The sequence below is a fragment of the Mus caroli genome, unplaced genomic scaffold (assembly GCF_978045245.1).
Source record: "Mus caroli unplaced genomic scaffold, Mus_caroli_1 scaffold_11, whole genome shotgun sequence".
NCBI classification, from domain to species: Eukaryota; Metazoa; Chordata; class Mammalia; order Rodentia; family Muridae; genus Mus; species Mus caroli.
In genome coordinates this window covers 21,302,523-21,321,142 of record NW_028227266.1, presented here as the reverse complement: position 1 = coordinate 21,321,142, position 18,620 = coordinate 21,302,523, and the positions used below count along the sequence as shown (strand labels likewise).

Genomic DNA, 18,620 nt, shown 5'->3' with positions numbered 1-18,620 from the left:
ACAGGATAAAGAGCTGAAGAGCATAACTGCGTTATGTGGTATGTCTACAGCTTTTGAAGAAACCTCAACACTGATTTCCTGCTGGCACTGGTTTCCTGGCTGTACTAGTTGGCACACCCACCATCAGTGAATAAACATTCCCCTTCCCCCACACTCAGACAGTATCTCTTGCCACTTGGTTTTTTTGATCTATCCAATTTGAACAGGGTAAGGTGAAATCTCAAAGTAGTTTTAATTTGCATTTCTCTGATGGTGAAAGATGTTGGATATAAAAAAATGTTTCTCGTTTATTTATATTCATTTTGAGGACTCTGTTTAGTTTTATGCCCTAATTTTTAAATGGGTTGCTTGTTTTTTGATGTTTAGAGTTGAATTCTTTGTATATTTTAGATAATACTATGTCAGATGTACAGTTGGTAAAGACTTTTTTCCATTTGATAGTCTGCCTCTTTCCTGAAATAATGGTGTCCTTTTTTGTACAGAAGTTTTCTAATTTCATGATTGTTGGTCTTGATGCTTATACCCCCTGGGTCCCATAGAAAGTCTTTTCTTGTATCAATGAATTTAAGTTTATTCTCTAGTATGTTTTCCTCTCCTCTCCTCTCCTCTCCTCTCCTCTCCTCTCCTCTCCTCTCCTCTCCTCTCCTCTCCTCTCCTCTCCTCTCCTCTCCTCTCCTCTCCTCTCCTCTCCTCTCCTCTCCTCTCCTCCCCTCCCCTCCCCTCCCCTCTCCTCTCCTCTCCTCTCCTCTCCTCTCCTCCCCTCCCCTCCCCTCCCCTCCCCTCCCCTCCCCTCCCCTCCCCTCCCCTCCCCTCCCCTCCCCTCCCCTCCCCTCCCCTCCCCTCCCCTCCCCTCCTCTCTCCTCTTCTCTTCTTTTTTCTTTATTTTAATAAGATTCAGGGTATTGTCTCTCATATAGAAGGCCTTGATCCATTTGGGATAGAATTTTATGCAGGGTGAGAAATAAGAATGTGGTTTCATTCTTCCATATGTAGCAATCCAGTTTGACTAGTACAATTTGTTGAAGAAGTCTTTCTTCAAATGTGTATTAGTGACCATTTTGTAAAAAAGTCAGGTGACTATGGAAGTGTGGGCTTGTGTGTGTGGTCTCACTTCTTCTCTATTAATCAATGAGTCTGGTTTTATGCCAGTGCCATGCTGTTTTTATTACAAGAACTCTATATTATAATTTGGAATCTGGAAAGGTTCTTGACACCTCTAATTATTCTTTTTAAAAAATTGTTTAGTATTTTTCTGGATTGTCTGGTATTTCATATTTCCATATAAAATTTAAGATGATTTTTTTTATCTTCTATGAAATATTGTACTGGGATTTTGATAGGGATTGCATTGAACTTGTATATTCTCTTGGTAGAATGACCATTTTCACAACATTCATCCTACTGATCCATGAGCAAGGGGTCTTTTCATCATTTCATGGTGTCTTCTTCACCTTATTTTTCAGGGTATTAAGGTTTTCACTGTGCAAGGTTTTTTCTCCCTTTTCTCTTTCCTAGAGAAAATCTCTTTTCTCTAAGCTGTTTTTTCTTCTTTTTCTGAGGCACTTGTGAATGTTTCTTCCATTTCTTTCCCATTGTGATTTTCCTTTCTATATAGTGTATATGAAGGCTACTGTTTTTTCTGTTAATTCTACATCCTGCTACCTTGCTAGTTGTATTTATTAGTTATATGGATTAGATTTCTAGTGGAGTCTTCAGGGTTTTTATGTATACAAACATATCATATGCAAATAAAGATATTTGGATTTCTTCCTTTGATGTGGGTAGCCCTTTAACTTCTTTACCTTCTTCTCTTATTGCTCTATGTAAGACTTGGGACACTATGCTGAACATCTCTATTTTAAGTCTTATTTTAGTGCAAATGCTTCAAGTTTTTTTTTTTTTTTTTTTGGATTTATGATGGTGTTGCCAGTGGGTTTCCTGTATATTATCTTTATGATGTTGGGATATGTCCCCTATTTCCCTAAATTCTCCAGGACTTTTTTTTAAAATTTTTTTAAAGATTTATTTATTATATGTAAGTACACTGTAGCTGTCTTCAGACACTCCAGAAGAGGGCATCAGATCTTGTTACAGATGGTTGTGAGCCACCATGTGGTTGCTGGGATTTGAACTCCGGACCTTTGGAAGAGCAGTCGGGTGCTCTTACCCACTGAGCCATCTCACCAGCCCTCTCCAGGACTTTTATCATGAGTGGATGTTGGATTTTGCTAAAGGACTTCTGTACATATAATGAGATTAATAGAATGATTGTGTAGTTTCATAAATAGACTGTCCTAGTCTATTTTTGCAGTGCTTTACAACTTTTGTGTTACATACTTAGAATGATCCTTGCATGTCTTAGATGAAGCTGACTTGATTGTGATATATGATATTTTTTATGTTTCTTTGAATATGGCTTGTAACTATTTTATTTATACTTTTGCAGCTATGCTAACTAGAACTACTATACTATAATTTTATTTACTTGTTGGATCTTGGTTTTGGTATCAGTTTGATAAAAGGAATTTCATAAAAAGGCTTTATAAAAGGAATTTGAAAATGTTTGTTTTATATTTTGTGAAATTGTTTGAGGGGTGTTTTTGTTCTTTGAAGGTCTGGTACAGCTTTACATTGAATCCCTCTGCCTTTGGAGTTTTTTAGTTGGGAGACTTTTAATTATTGCTTTTATCTTATTCAATGTTAAGGGTATATTAAATTATTTACTTCACCCACAATTAAACTTTTCTACATTGTCTATATCTAAAAATCCCTTTGTGTCTTTTAACGTATTTTAGGCTTGGTGGCATATACAGTTTTAAAGACTGTCCTTATGACTTTTCTCAGCATCTTTTTAAATGATTCCCCTTTCACCTTTAATATTATTAATTTGGATCCCTTCTTCTTTTCCTTTGATTTACTTAGCTAACAATTTGTTTATTCTTGTTAATCTTTACCAAGAACCAACTTTTTGTCTGATTTACTCTTTGTATTTAAATTTTCATTTCATTAATTTTATCTCTAATTTTGATTTTTTTCCCTATCTGTCTTTGGGGGAGTTGTTTTTTCCTGTTAACCTAAGTATTTTAGGTAAATCATTAGGACATTTGAGATAAAGTTTCATCATTAGATCAGTTTCTCAAAATCTCTGTATTTTTTTATTATTATTGTAGGCACTCAGTGATACAAAAGCATTTTAGGATAGCCTTCATTGTGTCCCATAAATTTTAGTACAAGATATTTTCATTTTCATTAAATTCCAGAACTAAAAATTTCATCTTGATTTCCCCCTTTGTCATTTAGAGGTGTTTTGTTTTCCTTGAATTTGTGTTTTTTTTTTAAATTTATCTTTTGCTATTTTTATTTAAAAAAAATTATATAATATATTTAGGTAATATTTTTCCTTCTCTAAACTCCTCCCACCTCCTTATTCCCTAACTTTGTTTTTTCTCTCTCCTTTATGTTTTTTCAACAACCCCCTTAAAAACAAAACATCAAAACAAATGAACAACCCCCCCCAATAAAAAGTATCCAAGTGAAACAAAACAAAAACAAACAAACAAACAAACAAACAAACAAACCAAAAAACCACGGAGTTCTTTCTGTGTTGGCCAAATCCTCCGGGCATGGATCCTGGACAGTGACAATGTATTGGATAAAACTGATTTTTCCTGTTCCCAGCGTGTATCAACTGCAAATAGCCTCTTGGAGTATTCTTGGTGTAGGCATGGCACTTTTTGTCCATTTTCCCTTCTCAGTACTAGGGTTTTGTCTGGTTTTGAAACTGTTCAGGTCTTGTGTATGCTGTTACAGTCTCTGTGAATTCATGCACAATAGAGTATTATCAGCCCTTATGAAAAAGGAAACTAGATTTGCAGGTATGTGGATAGAGCTAGAAATAATCATCCTGAGTGTCAAATATTGCATGTTTTCTCTTATGTATGTGTTAGGTTTTAAACTTTAGATATATATATTTCAGTATGAGTGTCCAAAGGGGTCGAGTAGCTAGAAAAGAACCAGGGAAAGGAGGAGAGGATATGGGATCTACTACTATAAAGAGTTAAAGGAAAAACTAGATTTTGTACACTTTAAATGGGTTTTATTATTATTGATGTCTCTCTTTATTTGATTATGATCAGATAGAATGCAGACTATGTCTTCAATTGTTCTATATTTGTTGTGACTTCCTTTGTGTCTTGGTTTGTGGTTTATTTTGAAGATGGTTCCCTGGGTTATTGAGAAGTATGTGTACTCTTTAGTGACACATAGATGACACTCATATATAGATGACAGTCATATATAGATGACAGTCATATTTATTTGATTTATGAGGTTATACAACTCAAGAGTCTGTTAATTCTTTTCTGGATGGCTTGTATAATATCATTTATTACAATTATATTGTGTTCTAAATCTGATGTCTTTTTTGAAAGTTAGTGCTTTTCTGTCTGATGAATATAAATTTGGAATTTTAATATCTTTTTGATGGAGTTTTCCTTTAATGATTATAATGTATCCCTCCTTATTTCTTCTGATTCTTATGGGTTGAAGACTGATGTATGTATGTGTATGTATATGTGTGTGTGTGTGTGTGTGTGTGTGTGTGTGTGATATTAGAATACCTATACTTGCTTATTTTTTAGGTCCACTTCCTTAGAACAACATTTTCATTGTTTAACCCTAAGGTGATCTCTATCTTGATCTTGAGGTGTTTCTTGGAGGTCACAAAATGATGGATTTTGTTTCATGATCCAACCGTGTTTCATTATTAGAGAGCTGAAACCATTTACATTAAGGATTATTGCTAAACAATGTATATACTGATTCTTGTTGCTTTTGTGGTATTTTACTGGTCCTCTTTTTCTTCAGTGTTCTGGAGTTGTTTCCTGTGCTGTCTTGAATATATCTATCCTTTTCTTTCGACATTAGTACCCAGTCTAGCATTCTCTGGCTTTGAAGTCATAAATTCCTTGAATCAGATTTTATTCTGAAAACATTTCCTTTTGTTTTTGATCATCACAGGTTTTCTGAGTACAGTAATCTGGGCTCATATCTGTGACCTTTCACAACTTGTAGAACAGTGGCTCTCAACTTGTGGGTCACAACCCTTTGGGAGTGGATCAAACAAGCCTTTCGCAGGGGTTGTATAGCAGATATACTGCCTATCAGATATTTCCATGATAACTCATAACACTAGCAAAATTAAAGTTATGAAATAGCAATGAAAATAATTTTATGTTTGGGAGTCACTACAACATGAGGAACTGTGCTTAAAGGTCACAGCTTGGGAAGGTTAAGAACCAGGATTGTAGAACATGTATCTCAGGTTTTCAGCCTTTTATCTTGTTCAGTGAAAATCAGCTATTGCTCTAATGGGTCTAGGTTTATGGTTGACATGATCTTTTTGCCTTGGACCTTTCAATTTTTTTCTTTCTTCCCTACATTTAGTGTTTTGGCTATGATAGTGATGTGCAGTGTTTTTCTTCTGATTTTATTTAGTCTTCTATATGCCTCTTGGAAATTGATTGAACTTCTTTCCTTAGATTTGGACATTTCCTGCTGTGACTTTGTTGGGTTTTTAAGTTTTGATATTGAGCTGGAACTCTTCTAAATTTTTAAATTAGGTTTGGATTTTCATAGTGGTTCAGAATTCCTGAACTCTGAATACTTGGGGCAGGGTTATTTGACCTTTTCTTTAATTGCATGATCCAACTCATGCACTTTGTCTTCCAGACCTGATATTCTTTAGTTTACTTATCCTGTCAATTGGTGAAGTTTCCCCTGATTTTTATTTGAATTTCTAATTTTTTATTTAGAGTTTTATTTTATTTTGGACTTCATTTAGAGATTCTATCTTTTTTTTTAAAACTAAATTTGGTGCCTTGAATTTTTTTCATTATTTTAGTCAACTACTGTGTTTCGTCTTCCTTCTGCTCACCATTCATTTATTTCTATGATTATGGTTATTCTTGCTATTTTGAAATCAGTCTTGTATTACCTGAAGGCCACTTACTCTAGAGATAATATCATGGAAGCACTATATTTTGGTGGAGATCTATTATCTTCATTATTCATGTTTGTGTTTTGGAGATTAGATGTCAGCATCTGGTGATATGTTGGTAGTAGTGTATCTTGGTATGGAAATTTTTTTGTTTTGTTAAGTTGGTGTTCAGATCTGTTTTCTGTTACCCCCAGTTGTCAGTCTGGACACAAGTTGAGTGGGTGTTGGACTTTAGTCTTTAGACAAGTCACTGTTGATATTTGAATGGGTATGAGAAGTGGTCTCAACTCAGATCCAACCTCATACAGTTTCTAAGCCTAGGAGCAGAACTTCTGTAGAGCTAGACTCTTTTTACAACCAGTCTTCGGGAGTCTAGGGAAGATACTCTGGACTCTTCTTCAGGCAGCAGGAACAAGTAAAGTTGGCAGTGTGATCTTAGGATCATTACCTGGAGACGGGCAGTCAGAGATTAAACTTGAGTTTTGCAGTGGTGTGAGTCTAGGCTCCATACATAGAGAGTGGAGGCAGGAGTCAGGTGCCAAAAGATAGGTAGAAAATATGTGGTACTTTAGCAGGCTGCAAGGGGAGATTGGGTAGATAGTGTGAGTTTAGAGTTCTGATCTAGAGTGGGTGAGTGGAAGATCAGATAAAGAGATGAATTGAGTTGGTCACATGAGTTCAACATCTCTGGAAAAAAATAGCCCTCAGATCATGTGATGGGTGTGATTAGGGAGGTCAAAAGTGTAGGGTTCCTGCTTAGAGATGGTGGTCAAGTTGATAGTGTGAGTTTGTGGTCCCTACCTAAAGGGAAAGGGCTGGGAGGATAACCTGCAGGCAGGCATGGGGTATGTGGTCCTCAGGCAAGTGGAAGATGTATGTGGTGTATCCAGCATACTTTTGAGATTGGCCTGCTTGTAATTATTAGAATAAAATGAGATAAAATTCTTCAGTATGGTTCTGTAGTTTGTACCTCATTTTCTCCCATTTCTGATAAGGTAAAAGCATACATCCTGAGGCTGTGCTTTTAAATGTAAAGAAATTCAGAATTATTTTTCATCCAATTCAAGTAAAACACATATCATTCTGAGGCTTCTCTGTTCAGCTCTGCCTATTGTTCACTGTGGTTTTTGGAGTCTATGAGACTCCAATAAAGTAGCTTTCTTTGACTTGATGGTTCCATGGACTACTTGGCCTCATCCTTTCATTTTCAAATCTGCTGACTCCAGTTTTAGACATTTTATTTTTACAAAGAACAGACAATTGCATTAAATAACTCTCTGGTATGACAATTTTTATTACTAATTGGAACATTTATTTTCATTTATTGTAATAGTTAAATTTTGGTGAAAAATTCATTATTTTCTTATGTTTTTCTCTACCTGACTCAGTTGTTCTATAATTTTCTTCCTCTTGTCTTCTTTTGTATTGTTTTTCTTTTCCTTCCTTCCTTCCTTCCTTCCTTCCTTCCTTCCTTCCTTCCTTCCTTCCTTCCTTCCTTCCTTCTCTCCTTTCTCTCTCTCTCTCTCTCTCTCTCTCTCTGTCTCTCTCTCTCTTCCTTTCTTGAAAAAAATCAACTAACAAATAATAATCACATAAATGGCAAAGCTTTAGAAGTGATAATCTGATTTCCTATATTTATTGTAGCCAAGATATGGAATCAAATGATGTGCTCATTGATGTGTAGATGGATAAGGAAGTTTTAGTTCCCTGAACCTTAGTGCAAAAAAAGGATGAAATCCTGTTATTAGCAATAACATGGGGAAAGGTAAAAACTATTATGTTAAGTGAAACAAGCCAGATACATAAAAACACTTGGGACCTCACTTGGAAAAGAAAATTATGGTCTGTAAGCCCAGAGTGGTGAGGTGGGGAACAGAGAAAGAGAAGGCAGGGAGGTGGTCTCCCTTCACTTTCTCTTCCTCGTGCTTTCTCTCTTTCTGACAGGGCTAGCCTCCAGATCTCTGTAGATGAGGATGGCTTTGAATTCTGGTCTCCCTGTCTCTGTCTCTCACGTGCTGGGTTTGCAGGTGCCACCACATCCAGCATTACCCTTTTTTAATCTGAAAATTGCATATTGTTTCTATTCTTTTAACAATTATCCTGAAAGCTTTATTTTGGATATATCAATGTCTAATTGATATATGTCTAATTCTAATCTGTATTCTATGTTCATTTAATGTAATTGAATGAACTTCAAATACTTCCATTACATTTAATCACCTTTTGATGTGTATGCAGTTATGTTGGCAACTTTGAGCTACCCCAATCCCCTTACTTCCGGGATCTTTCCCGGGAGTATCTGAGCAGACTCCCACTCATTTAAACATTCTATGAGGTTGGAACTGCATGTTTAAAATGTTAACTGGTCCAGCCCTGTTGTGGATAATGAATTCTTAAATGAGGCATGACTGTTTCATAGTTCTCCAGGAAAGAAAGTTGGCAGCTTGGTAAGGGCCATCTCCTTTTACAGGAATGAAGGTTGCCAGGTTGTAGGAACAGAGCTGCATACATAATGAGCAATACTCAAATGATAACTGAAACAACAAAACAAAAAACCAGACTTAGGCTGTCAGATGTGCAGCTTCCCTAAAATATCAACCAACACCCAAGACTAGAATTCCTTTATTTCCTCATAAAAATATTGTTTTGTTTTCCTGTTTCCTCATGAGATTAAGGCCTATAATCTTTTAAAATCCATACTGTGAATGTAGAGGGAATAGCCGAGCACATTTCTTAATATTTCTATGCAGAGCTGTCTCAACCAAGCTCGACAGAATGCTTGAGATGTATTCTGAATTAGTTCAAAAGTACATTATTCTCATAATTATCACAGTGAAAGTCATTAAAAAGGTATTAGTGTTTTGGTATAGGGGTGGGTTGGCCTGTGGGAGCTGTTGCTTGATGAAATTAAATCTCAATTAAATTGTGTTGTAAATATGGCCTGAAAGAAGAGAATCTCTTGCATTCATATTGAATTTATTTCAATAAAAGAGATATTTTCTGTAGTGCGACTCAATATTTTAAACACATTTGCCCTATCAGCCTAAATTTTTACCTGTCCTTGAAGCTGTGTGATAATATACTCACACATTACATGCCACCTTACTGTCTTTTCTTGTCCCATGGGAGCATCAAGGGCTACAGATAGCAACACTATGGTTTACATTCTAATTTTCTATTACATCCTTTCCAGTTTGGGATATTACTGAGCTCATATGGTAAGGAGAAAATTTATACTTCCCAAAGGGATGACTCAACCTTGACTCACTGTAGTGTTAGTCTTCAAAGGGAAGAATTCTAGCAGCACTCTCCTGCACGTCTAATTTAATCCATTACAGTCTCTAAACCTCAACGTTCTCTGCTCCACTATTATTCTGCCCCCATGTTAGAGAGAGACTAGTGGTGCCCAGAGACAGAGCATGACTCATCCAGGGTCATAGGACTAAGGACTATCATGATTAAAGCATGTTTTCCAATTTTGGAAACAACAACAACCTGTACCTTATTGATCTCCACGCTCCTGTGAGCAGGAGAGCCACAGGCTCCTGTAGGCTACCTTCACAGTCCATGGATAGAAAAATAACTTTCACTGCTCTCTCTCTTTAATGTTAAGAATCGATCAGTGTATGGTGCAGGCATGTGACAGGTCTGGTAGGCCAGAACTTGACAGAGATGGAAAGCATCTATCAAGGGCCTGGGCCTCCTGTTTTGCTAGTTAGGACACCTACCAGATTCTACTTGTTAATTGGCTCCTCTACAGGCAGCTATCTCAGCAACAGTTCTTTGAGTTTTCTCTGGCCCATCTTGATTTAAAGAGAAATGCTGAGAGGTACTTCTTAGCCACTCAATGCTTCTGCTTGCTCAAGTTTAGCTGATTGGATGAAGAAGAAAGTCGCTTTCTGTTGTGTGAACAGAAAGGTAGATTATTCTGTCTCCTCAAACATGGGGACTAATAACTTAGAGACAGTTGCTACAGTGTCTAATTTCTGCCTAAAGAGATGCTTTCCCTAATGTCAGATGGAATTGAAAAAGAATTTTGTGGAAAAATTACCACCCTGACCTTAAGCAGGCAGTCTTTGAGCTGATAAGATAATGAGGAATGGGTGCTTATAAAATAGACTGAACATGCTAACGACTCAACCAGCAGTCAGCCAAAAGGACAAGAAAAGGTTTCAACTCTGGAGAGGAGGATTTTGCCAAGGAGATTTCAATGTCAAAGACTGTATGAGAAGCTAAAAATAGTGTGTTCACATGCATCATAGGGCTGTGGGTGGAGATGTACACACAGTCAAATGATGCCATTTCCACTTCTGGCAAAATCTGAAGGAAAAAAAATTGACTCGAAAACATTTAGTCATAGTTCATTTGAATTATACTTATAAATACTGAATTGCAGACCTGTCAAAATAAGCCCCACCAGCACATCCTTGCAGAGGTGCCCGATAGACAAAGGCTACAGCACACAGCAAAGAGCTTGCAAAAACTGGTTGGGAAACTCAAGAAACTGAGCCCCCAGATGAAGAGGATTCTGAGAGTAAGCATGGGCAGAAATGTCCCTGAGGTATGTGGAATGAACTTAGGACGGCTTGAATGTTGATTCAGGGAAGGGAAGAACCTTTACACAGTCCAAAGTGCTGTGAGTTTAAGGTCTCAGCGCTCACTCTGGAGTTCATCATCAGGCTCTATCACTGTTTGGTGTGCTCATTCTGCTAGGTGAGAATGTGCCTGCATGGTGTCCTTGTTTTGCAGGAAACTGTACTGTCTTTTTCACAAATCACAATGCTTGGGAGTTTGTTCCTGCTAACATTTCCTCCTGCACTTGGAGATGTATACAGTAGCAGGGTCTGAAAGAGAATTTCTTGGCATTTCAGGGGCAAACATCTCATCTACACCCCTTAAACATCCAATATAAAACTGGTTTCCACCAGAGTCTAACCTTTGTTAAGAGTCTAACCTTTGTTAAGTCTCACATTTATTTTCAAAATTGTAATTAGATGACTCAGTGATAGCCGTCCAATATCTTTCTGCTTGCCTATGTCATCAGTTCACAAGGACACAGGGCCACTGATGATGCAGGTGCTGGGCTAATGGAAGAAGGTCTGGGAGACATCAGAAAGAGAAAAGTATCTTTGCAAGCTGACACAAAGAGGTGTTAAGAGAATGGTGGCTAGTGCATGAATTGCAGGTGGCATGCCCTCATTAGAAAGTTGGCTTCATATATCTGTTAGGTGATGCAAGAGTCAGAAGGAGGAGGAACTGGCTCAGGATTCAAGCACATACACTAACTGGTAAAGATCCAGGAAAGCTGACTAAGCTCAGCCTAGCACTACTGCCTCAGGGTTTAGATGAATTCCGGCTTGGAGAGAATCTGCATCTCATGTCTCTCGCTTCTCTCTCGGTAGGTCATTCTGGAATCCTGTGATCTTTGCATCCTAGAGAAAGTCAGAAATAAAGAAATAAAGGAAAATGATTTATCCTGATGAAAAGACAGTGTTGACATTAAGAGATCAGAGTTTTAAAAAAAGGTTAAAGATTAAAGATCAGATGCTTGTTAGGCTAGAACAAATGGACCTCTTCCTCTACCACTTGCCATCACAGCCTAGTGGACAGTGACATCTACAAAGTAGACCCTGCCCTATTCCCTACTTTCCACATGCAGAAGTGGAATTGTACAGAGGTTCGCAGCTTCTCTCTTTGTAGAAGCAGGATCTGAACTTCAGCCACTGACATTAAGCAAAGCCTTAAATCATCTTATTACTCTCTCTCTTGCTGGTTTGGAACCAGCAAGAACACAACTTACTTGCAGGGGGAGCAGATGGAGCTGCTGAAGATGCAGTAGATGAGGGGGTTAATGGCACTGTTCAAGGCGGGCAGGTTCTGGATAATCACAGAGGCATAGAAACGCTCCTTGGTGTCTGGAAGGAGGTTGAAGTTGTCTAACATATCAAAGAGGAAGTATGGGCTCCAGCAGCAGATGAAAGCTAGGGAGAAGAAAGCCATTAGCACCATTGTGGCCTTACCAGAAGCATCACTCTTAGTTAGTTATGACTGGAACTTTAATTGGGATGGTCTTTGATACTAGAGATCTCTTAGATATAGTGGCCTTGAGTGTGCTAACATGACTGACATATTTGCTTAAACCTGTGTATTAGTATACATGTATCCTGGAGACAGCATTCCTAAGCTGAGATGTTCTAGATCCTCTGTATCTGGAAAGGGAGCTCTGACTTCTTCCACTGGTGTGGAAATATTATAGAAAGTCTGGGATCTGATAGGCATGGGAGGGCCTCCAATCTATCACAATGCTGAAGGAAAATGAACAAGACCTATTAGGGATCTCTGAAGCAGACAGAACAATATGAAATTTGACCAGACATTGACCACTAGTTCTGGGAAATACAGAAGGTTAAAGTGATCTTAACATTTTAAAGCATGGACAATAATAAGATCATTTTGGTCTCAAGATTTCTTTCTATGTTTAAGTTAACCTTTTCAGAAAACTCCCATGCAATACTTTTGTCCAAATCAACTAGGTGTAAGTCCAAAGCATCAAAGAGCAAGAGTGGGATATGGGAATCTCAGTTGTGATGGTTAAGTATCTTAACAAGTCTCCAGGGTGCCCAGACATTTGGCTAACTATCACTCTAGATATGTCTGTGAGGATGTTTCTGAATGAGATTAATATCTGCATCAGTGGAGTACATAAAACAGATTGCCTTCTGCTGGTGAATGGGCCTCATCTAATCTATCAAAGGCATAAATATAACAATAAGGACTGTGAGAATTCTGATTGAGTCTCATTGAACTGGAACAATGGCCCATATTTGGAGTTAAACAGAAACATACAGAGTCAATTTTGTTCTCAAGCCTTTAGGTTCAGACCTGGACTTCTATTTACTTTAGTAAGCTTGGGTTTCCTACTCTATCAAGGAGCTTGAGTTTTGTTTGCCGACTCAGAAAGTCAGGTAAGTGACAGTAAAGCAGCTTACATTTGTATATTTCCTTCAAAACATCTGTATTGGCTGTCACTTGTAGCTGCAGAGGCATAGGCATGTGATGTCTTTATTTCTTTTCTAGTGCAGCTGTGCCTATACTGTTATATATGAATTTGATATTGGTCTCTTATATATTCTTTTTATTTTACTCTTACTTTAAGTGATTAATAAAGCAATATGCCAACTTAAGAAAAACCATAAAAGATACTTATCATTTCATGATGGTAAATGGGCATTACAAAAGTATTTGTTATAGATTGGGCTCTTTATTCAACAGTATGGTGACCCACCTGTGGGCACCTGATTGTACACTGACAAGACTTTACATGACTATGAATATAATTTCTGATTGAACAGGGATACAGCAGCTTAAAATGCATGTTTATGCATTCATTTACTTTTTCATCTTCCAGACAATGTGCGTTTGTGATTCTGGTGTGAAGGCAAGACAAGGAATCTCTGATGTCCTCCAGAAGCTTCTGAGAGAATTCTTAGAGCCCTGGAGAGCTGTGGATATCTCTTCAGCTCATCTTTGTGGTGTTGCTGTGTGCCTATGCTCTGCTGGCTGAGTCGTGCATGCTGCCTGTGATCTATCTGGCATTTTATACTTTAGAAAAGGGAGATGAGCTATTCTGGTAATTTGGCATACAGCTAATTCCTTGTTGGAGCATCTAAATGCTTCTAAAGAAGCAGAGATGGGGTATATCAGCTAAATTAATGTGAAACAGCATTAATTCCATTTTATATATCTACATTCATTTGTTCATATTCATATTGAGTTAAATATTAACTCAGTAGTGTATACATAACCCAACTTTGGGTGGGGACAACATATATAACTCAAGAGCATGTCATGGCTTTCATAGATTTGTGATTGTGTCAAGAGAGGTAGACTTAATAAAGAAATTTTGTGTGTGTGTGTAATTATATTAAAAGTCTGAATACATACCTGTATGTTAATGTACATCTTAATAAAATTGTTTCTATGAGTGTGTATTATGTCAGATACAAATAGAAAACAGCAAGAATCACCAACATGGGATGAAACTAGAGTTATATATTTTTTTTAAAAGAAATGTGCCAGGGAAGCTGGAGGATGTGTCATTGTTGGTGAACAAAACATCAAATGTAGACCATGAATCTGTCTGAACATTTTTGACAGACAGGAGTGCAAACTGATTTCATGTGTCCTACGTGTAGAAGAAAAGGGCTGAAGACAAGTAGGATGAGGTTCTGTGGTGATTTGAATATGCTTGGCCCATGGGTAGTAGCTCTATTTAAGAGGTGTGGCCTTACTGAAGGAGGTGTGGCCTTGTTTGAGGAAGTGTGTCACTGTGGAGCTGGGGCTTTGAGGTCTCATTTATATTATGCTCAAGTCTGGCCAGTGGATCAAGTTGAAGAATTTTCAGCTCTTCCAGACATTGTCTGCCTGTAAGCTGCCATCCTTCCTACCATGATAATAATAGACTGAGTCTATGAAACTGTAAGCTAGCATCAATTAGTTTCCCTTTGAAGAGTTGTCATGGTCATGGTGTATCTTCATAGCAATAGGAACCCTAACTAAGACAGGGAGATAAGCTGTGGCCATACAGTAAATATTATTGACTCTGAAATTAAATATCCAGAAAAAAAAAAAGAGTGCACACCTACTTTTTCTTGTCCTTGTGGGAAGACAATGTCCTAAATGAAGCAACTGAGTGGAGGATGATTTGGATATAAACTCTGGGGAGTTGGTTCCTAATCAGATTTCCTCTATGTGATTCAGTCCGTGAATTTGGTAGGCAACTAGATTTACCATGAGAAGGATTAGGAGCTGACTATTGGCTCTTGCAGCAGTCAAACACACTGGTGAATCCAATACCATTCTTTCTAATGAAAGATAAATGTGCTTGTAGCACATTCCTTCCCTACGTGGCCTGTCCATCACCAGCTTATTTTTAGAAAGTTTATACAGCTGTGTTACATGAGGGGCATTGCTTACCAAGGATTATGACGATGCTATACTTGATGGCCTTGATTTTTGCCTTAGAGATGAGCCCTCGGTTGTAGCTGCAGCATAGTTTGCCATCTGTAGACAGAAAAGTGGGATGGTGAAGTGGGCAAGACAGTTTCCATTGAGTGGAACACTGAAGGTTAGTTGTGCAGACCGGCTTATGTCCTGCTCCTCTGGGACAGTGTTAGACTAAGATGGCTCAGTGGTGGCTGATAAGAGCTGCTCAATTTGCAACCCAGTGCAAATGCCCAGATTCTCAGACCACCTGAATCATCCATAGCTGAAATTAGACCACAAGGCTACAAGGGGGTGGATCCTGCTTGTTGAGAGCTTCCCTCAGGCATGACCTGTGCTGAGAAACCTATGAAGTCACTTCTGATACCCTCTAGAATAGCTGCTCCAGATCAACTCACTGATCACATTCAGAAATTCTGTAAAAACCCAAGCCAAATGAAAGAACTGCAATTGAGCCTGCACATAAACTTTAAATCATATGCAACTGTAATCTGAAGGCAAGAAATTCAAAAGATGAACGTAAGCATCTGTGGAGAAGGCTTTGTTATCACTGAAGTCTGCATATTGAAGGATTAACAAATGCTTGTTGAATAAATCAAGAAATGCTTCTTACAGTTGAGTTGTTGTGATTAAAAAATAAGGTTGATTAAGATTTGCAAAAATGTGCAATGGATCTCAATGAGTAAAGAGATAGGGAGTTGGAACATTGGCTATAGGATCACTTGCCTGAAGGAATTGTTACTCTCAGACCTTCCCATCTCATAGGACATGAAAACTTTGAACACACAGAATAATCATGGTCAAGATACTGGTGCCCACTCTTTACCTGGTGCCATGGAGTTTGGGCTAGCCTCAGGAAGCACAAAAAGAGAGATAGCTCAGGAAAGAGAAGGCCTTTCACCAGAGAAGCCAACTGTAGACCCCTGCCATCCTCATTAATTTGAACTTAGAATTTATTTTAATCCTGGTCGAAACTGTCCAGAAGTTTACCTGTGTTCTAAGTATTCAGTCTTATTTCCAATACCATCTAACCTGGTCCACCAAACAAAGCATATCTGACAGTAGATACAGATGGAATAAAAAGGCTCAGGTAGAGTTCTTTTTCTTGTTTTCTAGATACTTTCCTTTAAGCAAGAGGTATGCCACTCTTTACAAGGATGGATGAGATGAGAGATACACAACACAGCCAGGAATGGAGGAGAAAGCCATTTCCTGTCGACTCTGTGCCAGTAGTTGTGCTGGGAAGCTGTGAGAGAGATCCAGAGATCATCATGTAAATTCAATGAGGAGAGATGAATTCCAAAGGTAAAGAGGCAAGTGTGGGCATGAGACGTGGTAAGTCAGAAGCTGTTGCATAGAGCAAGAATGAGGAGGATGTGTTTGCTTGAAGCATAGCCTCTCCTTCTGATGTTTATTAGGTTGTCTGACATTTGGGGTGGAGAGAACCACTGAGGACAAATTAGGAAGACCTCAGACATCCTTGTGAGGGCACTGGGGTTCTCCAGACAGCAGCTCATGGAATGCTTCTAAGCCTTTTTACAATGTGTCCAGTTCTTCATTGGAGGGGGCAAACTATTACTAATAAATGGGCTTTGTCGGTGCAAAGAACTACATACTAGCTATAATTATTTGTACTTCTTCAGGTCAGGATCTTTGTATCATTCTGCATAGTTTCCAGAATCACAGAACCTTAGCAGTGTAAGAAGATAATGTTTCCAGAGTCCTTCCACACCCATGGCTCTTAAGTGGCATGATTTGCCTTGCAAGGGCTTTGGACATTTCTGGATATATTTTGGGTTACCATAAGTATTAGTGTGTAAAGGTGAGAGTGGCCTTCTGTGGGACGCCTGACTCGCCAGCAAGAAAGACACCACAATAGGATCCTTCTGCACACGTTTATTGAGCTGCGCATTGACTGCGTAGGCGAAAGACCCCGAGCCCTGGGCCTCTCACTCTTATATACTATCAGTTCCCATCCACTCACAGCAGGCCACATCACCTCACCAGGTACGCAGCTTCAGCTAATCAGGGCAGCAGGGGCATATCTCCACCAAAATGGCTTCGCCAGTAACCTGGTATACCTGCGCAGCTCTCACGATGTTTGTGGCTTATATGGAAGTCAGGTGCAAGTCATACGACTTAGCTGCAGTCCCTGGCGCCTTTGGGACTGCCGCCACACCCGCTCCCCACAGCCTTCTAGTGGGAGGAGGCCAGAGAGTGCTTGTAGACCCAGAGTAGTATGCTCCCATGAAGAATTAACAGTTTACCTTTCTGCAGCTGGTAAGGGTAAAGACCCTCATTTCCAGGGTGGTATCATGGGATGGATATAGCCCTCAGGCACAGACCTGAACACACCCTTCATCTGGACCAGTGACTAGATGTTTGGGATACTTGCCTAAAGTTCCCAGCCTTGGTTTTCTAGTTTGTAAAATAAAGTGCAGCCTATTGGGTTACTAGGAAGATAAAAAAAATGTATTCCAGGTGTGAAGATCTGTGCTGACATGTCAGTCACCTTGGCACTTGAAATGAATTAAGTTTCAACAGTGTTTTGGGATGAATAAGAGCTGTCTTTAAAGAAGAAAACTGATGGCTCACTACTGTAGATAGTCTGTTATACAATGGTGTTGCCATAGACAGCAGGAAATTATCAGGGTGAGATTATCTCCACGGGGGTAAGGAAAGATGATAGCAGATCAAATTATGTCCTTTCGAAGTGTCCCTGCACGCTGGCCCAAGGTAACAGCTGGTCCCTAAACAGTGTGGCTTTGAAAACTTAATTTGTCTTTTAGAAAAGTTTGTGAGAATGACATTTGTGCTCTGAAATCTTTTAAAATGGAAAAATCTCAACACTTTCCACAGGGTGACTAGATGACAATATCATCAACTTCCTGCCCTCTGGATCTCCCAACGAGATCAGTGGAAATCATCTTTAATGTGACCACTCCGGGAAAGGCGAAGCCTCCAGCTCCAAAGGCAGCTCTTCAAAGAGAGCTGAGTTACAGAATGCAGGTAATTCTCCTTTATTGGGAGATAAAAGGATTATTTCTACTCAGGACTTGGCACTGAGCTATACTGAAAGCAGTGAAATTCAGCTGTCACTGGATGAATGGCTTGGGACGCTGGGAGGTAGCAGGCTCATTAGATTTGAGGCTGGAAAAAGCATGCTTTCGAATACTGCTTTAGATCTAGGGTGTAACTGTAGTGGGGTCATGCCAGAGCTCTCCAAAGGGTCAGCTCCAGGTTTTTACCTCTCCAGGGATTCAGGCTGACTGGGATCTCATTACTTCTTATTTCTGTGTTTATATAATTATATATTATTATTGTGGAGAACGGCTCTGGAACACCAGGAAATGTGTGTGGAAGTCAGGGGACATCTTTGTGGAGTTACTTTTCTCCCTCCACCTTTATTTGGACTCCAGGGATTTGACTCAGTCTTGAACAGAAAGCACCTTTATCCCCTGAGCTATATTGCTCCCCTGAATCCCACTCACTCTATATTGACCCAGCACCTGCATCTGGGCACTGGTTCTCTGTAACTTTAAATCAAGGTGAACTGCCTTCCTGTCCAATAGGCAGATTCCTCACACAGACCTGGAATGTGCACAGGTGATTGTTTTCT

At 38.9% G+C, this 18,620-nt stretch overlaps 1 protein-coding gene and 1 long non-coding RNA gene across 5 annotated transcripts in view; one reads left to right on the top strand and one right to left on the bottom strand.

The window, feature by feature from the left end:
* The window catches only part of LOC115031937 (uncharacterized), a 57,073-nt gene that overhangs the window by 1,096 nt on the left and 37,357 nt on the right, over nucleotides 1–18,620 (top strand). For all 3 annotated transcript variants that reach the window (XR_003837581.2, XR_015048917.1, XR_015048916.1), the window contains exons 2-3: nucleotides 16,118–16,306; nucleotides 17,861–18,010. This is a non-coding gene — a long non-coding RNA (uncharacterized LOC115031937). The remainder of the gene's footprint in view (nucleotides 1–16,117; nucleotides 16,307–17,860; nucleotides 18,011–18,620) is intronic.
* Npsr1 (neuropeptide S receptor 1) overlaps nucleotides 11,301–18,620 on the bottom strand; it is a 203,064-nt gene continuing 195,744 nt past the window's right edge. For both annotated transcript variants that reach the window (XM_021172302.3, XM_021172303.2), the window contains 3 exons: nucleotides 14,975–15,061; nucleotides 11,799–11,979; nucleotides 11,301–11,430 (listed from right to left, as the gene is read on the bottom strand). In XM_021172302.3, the coding sequence (XP_021027961.1) occupies nucleotides 11,340–11,430; nucleotides 11,799–11,979; nucleotides 14,975–15,061 (359 nt within the window). In that variant the 3' untranslated portion in view covers nucleotides 11,301–11,339. The remainder of the gene's footprint in view (nucleotides 11,431–11,798; nucleotides 11,980–14,974; nucleotides 15,062–18,620) is intronic.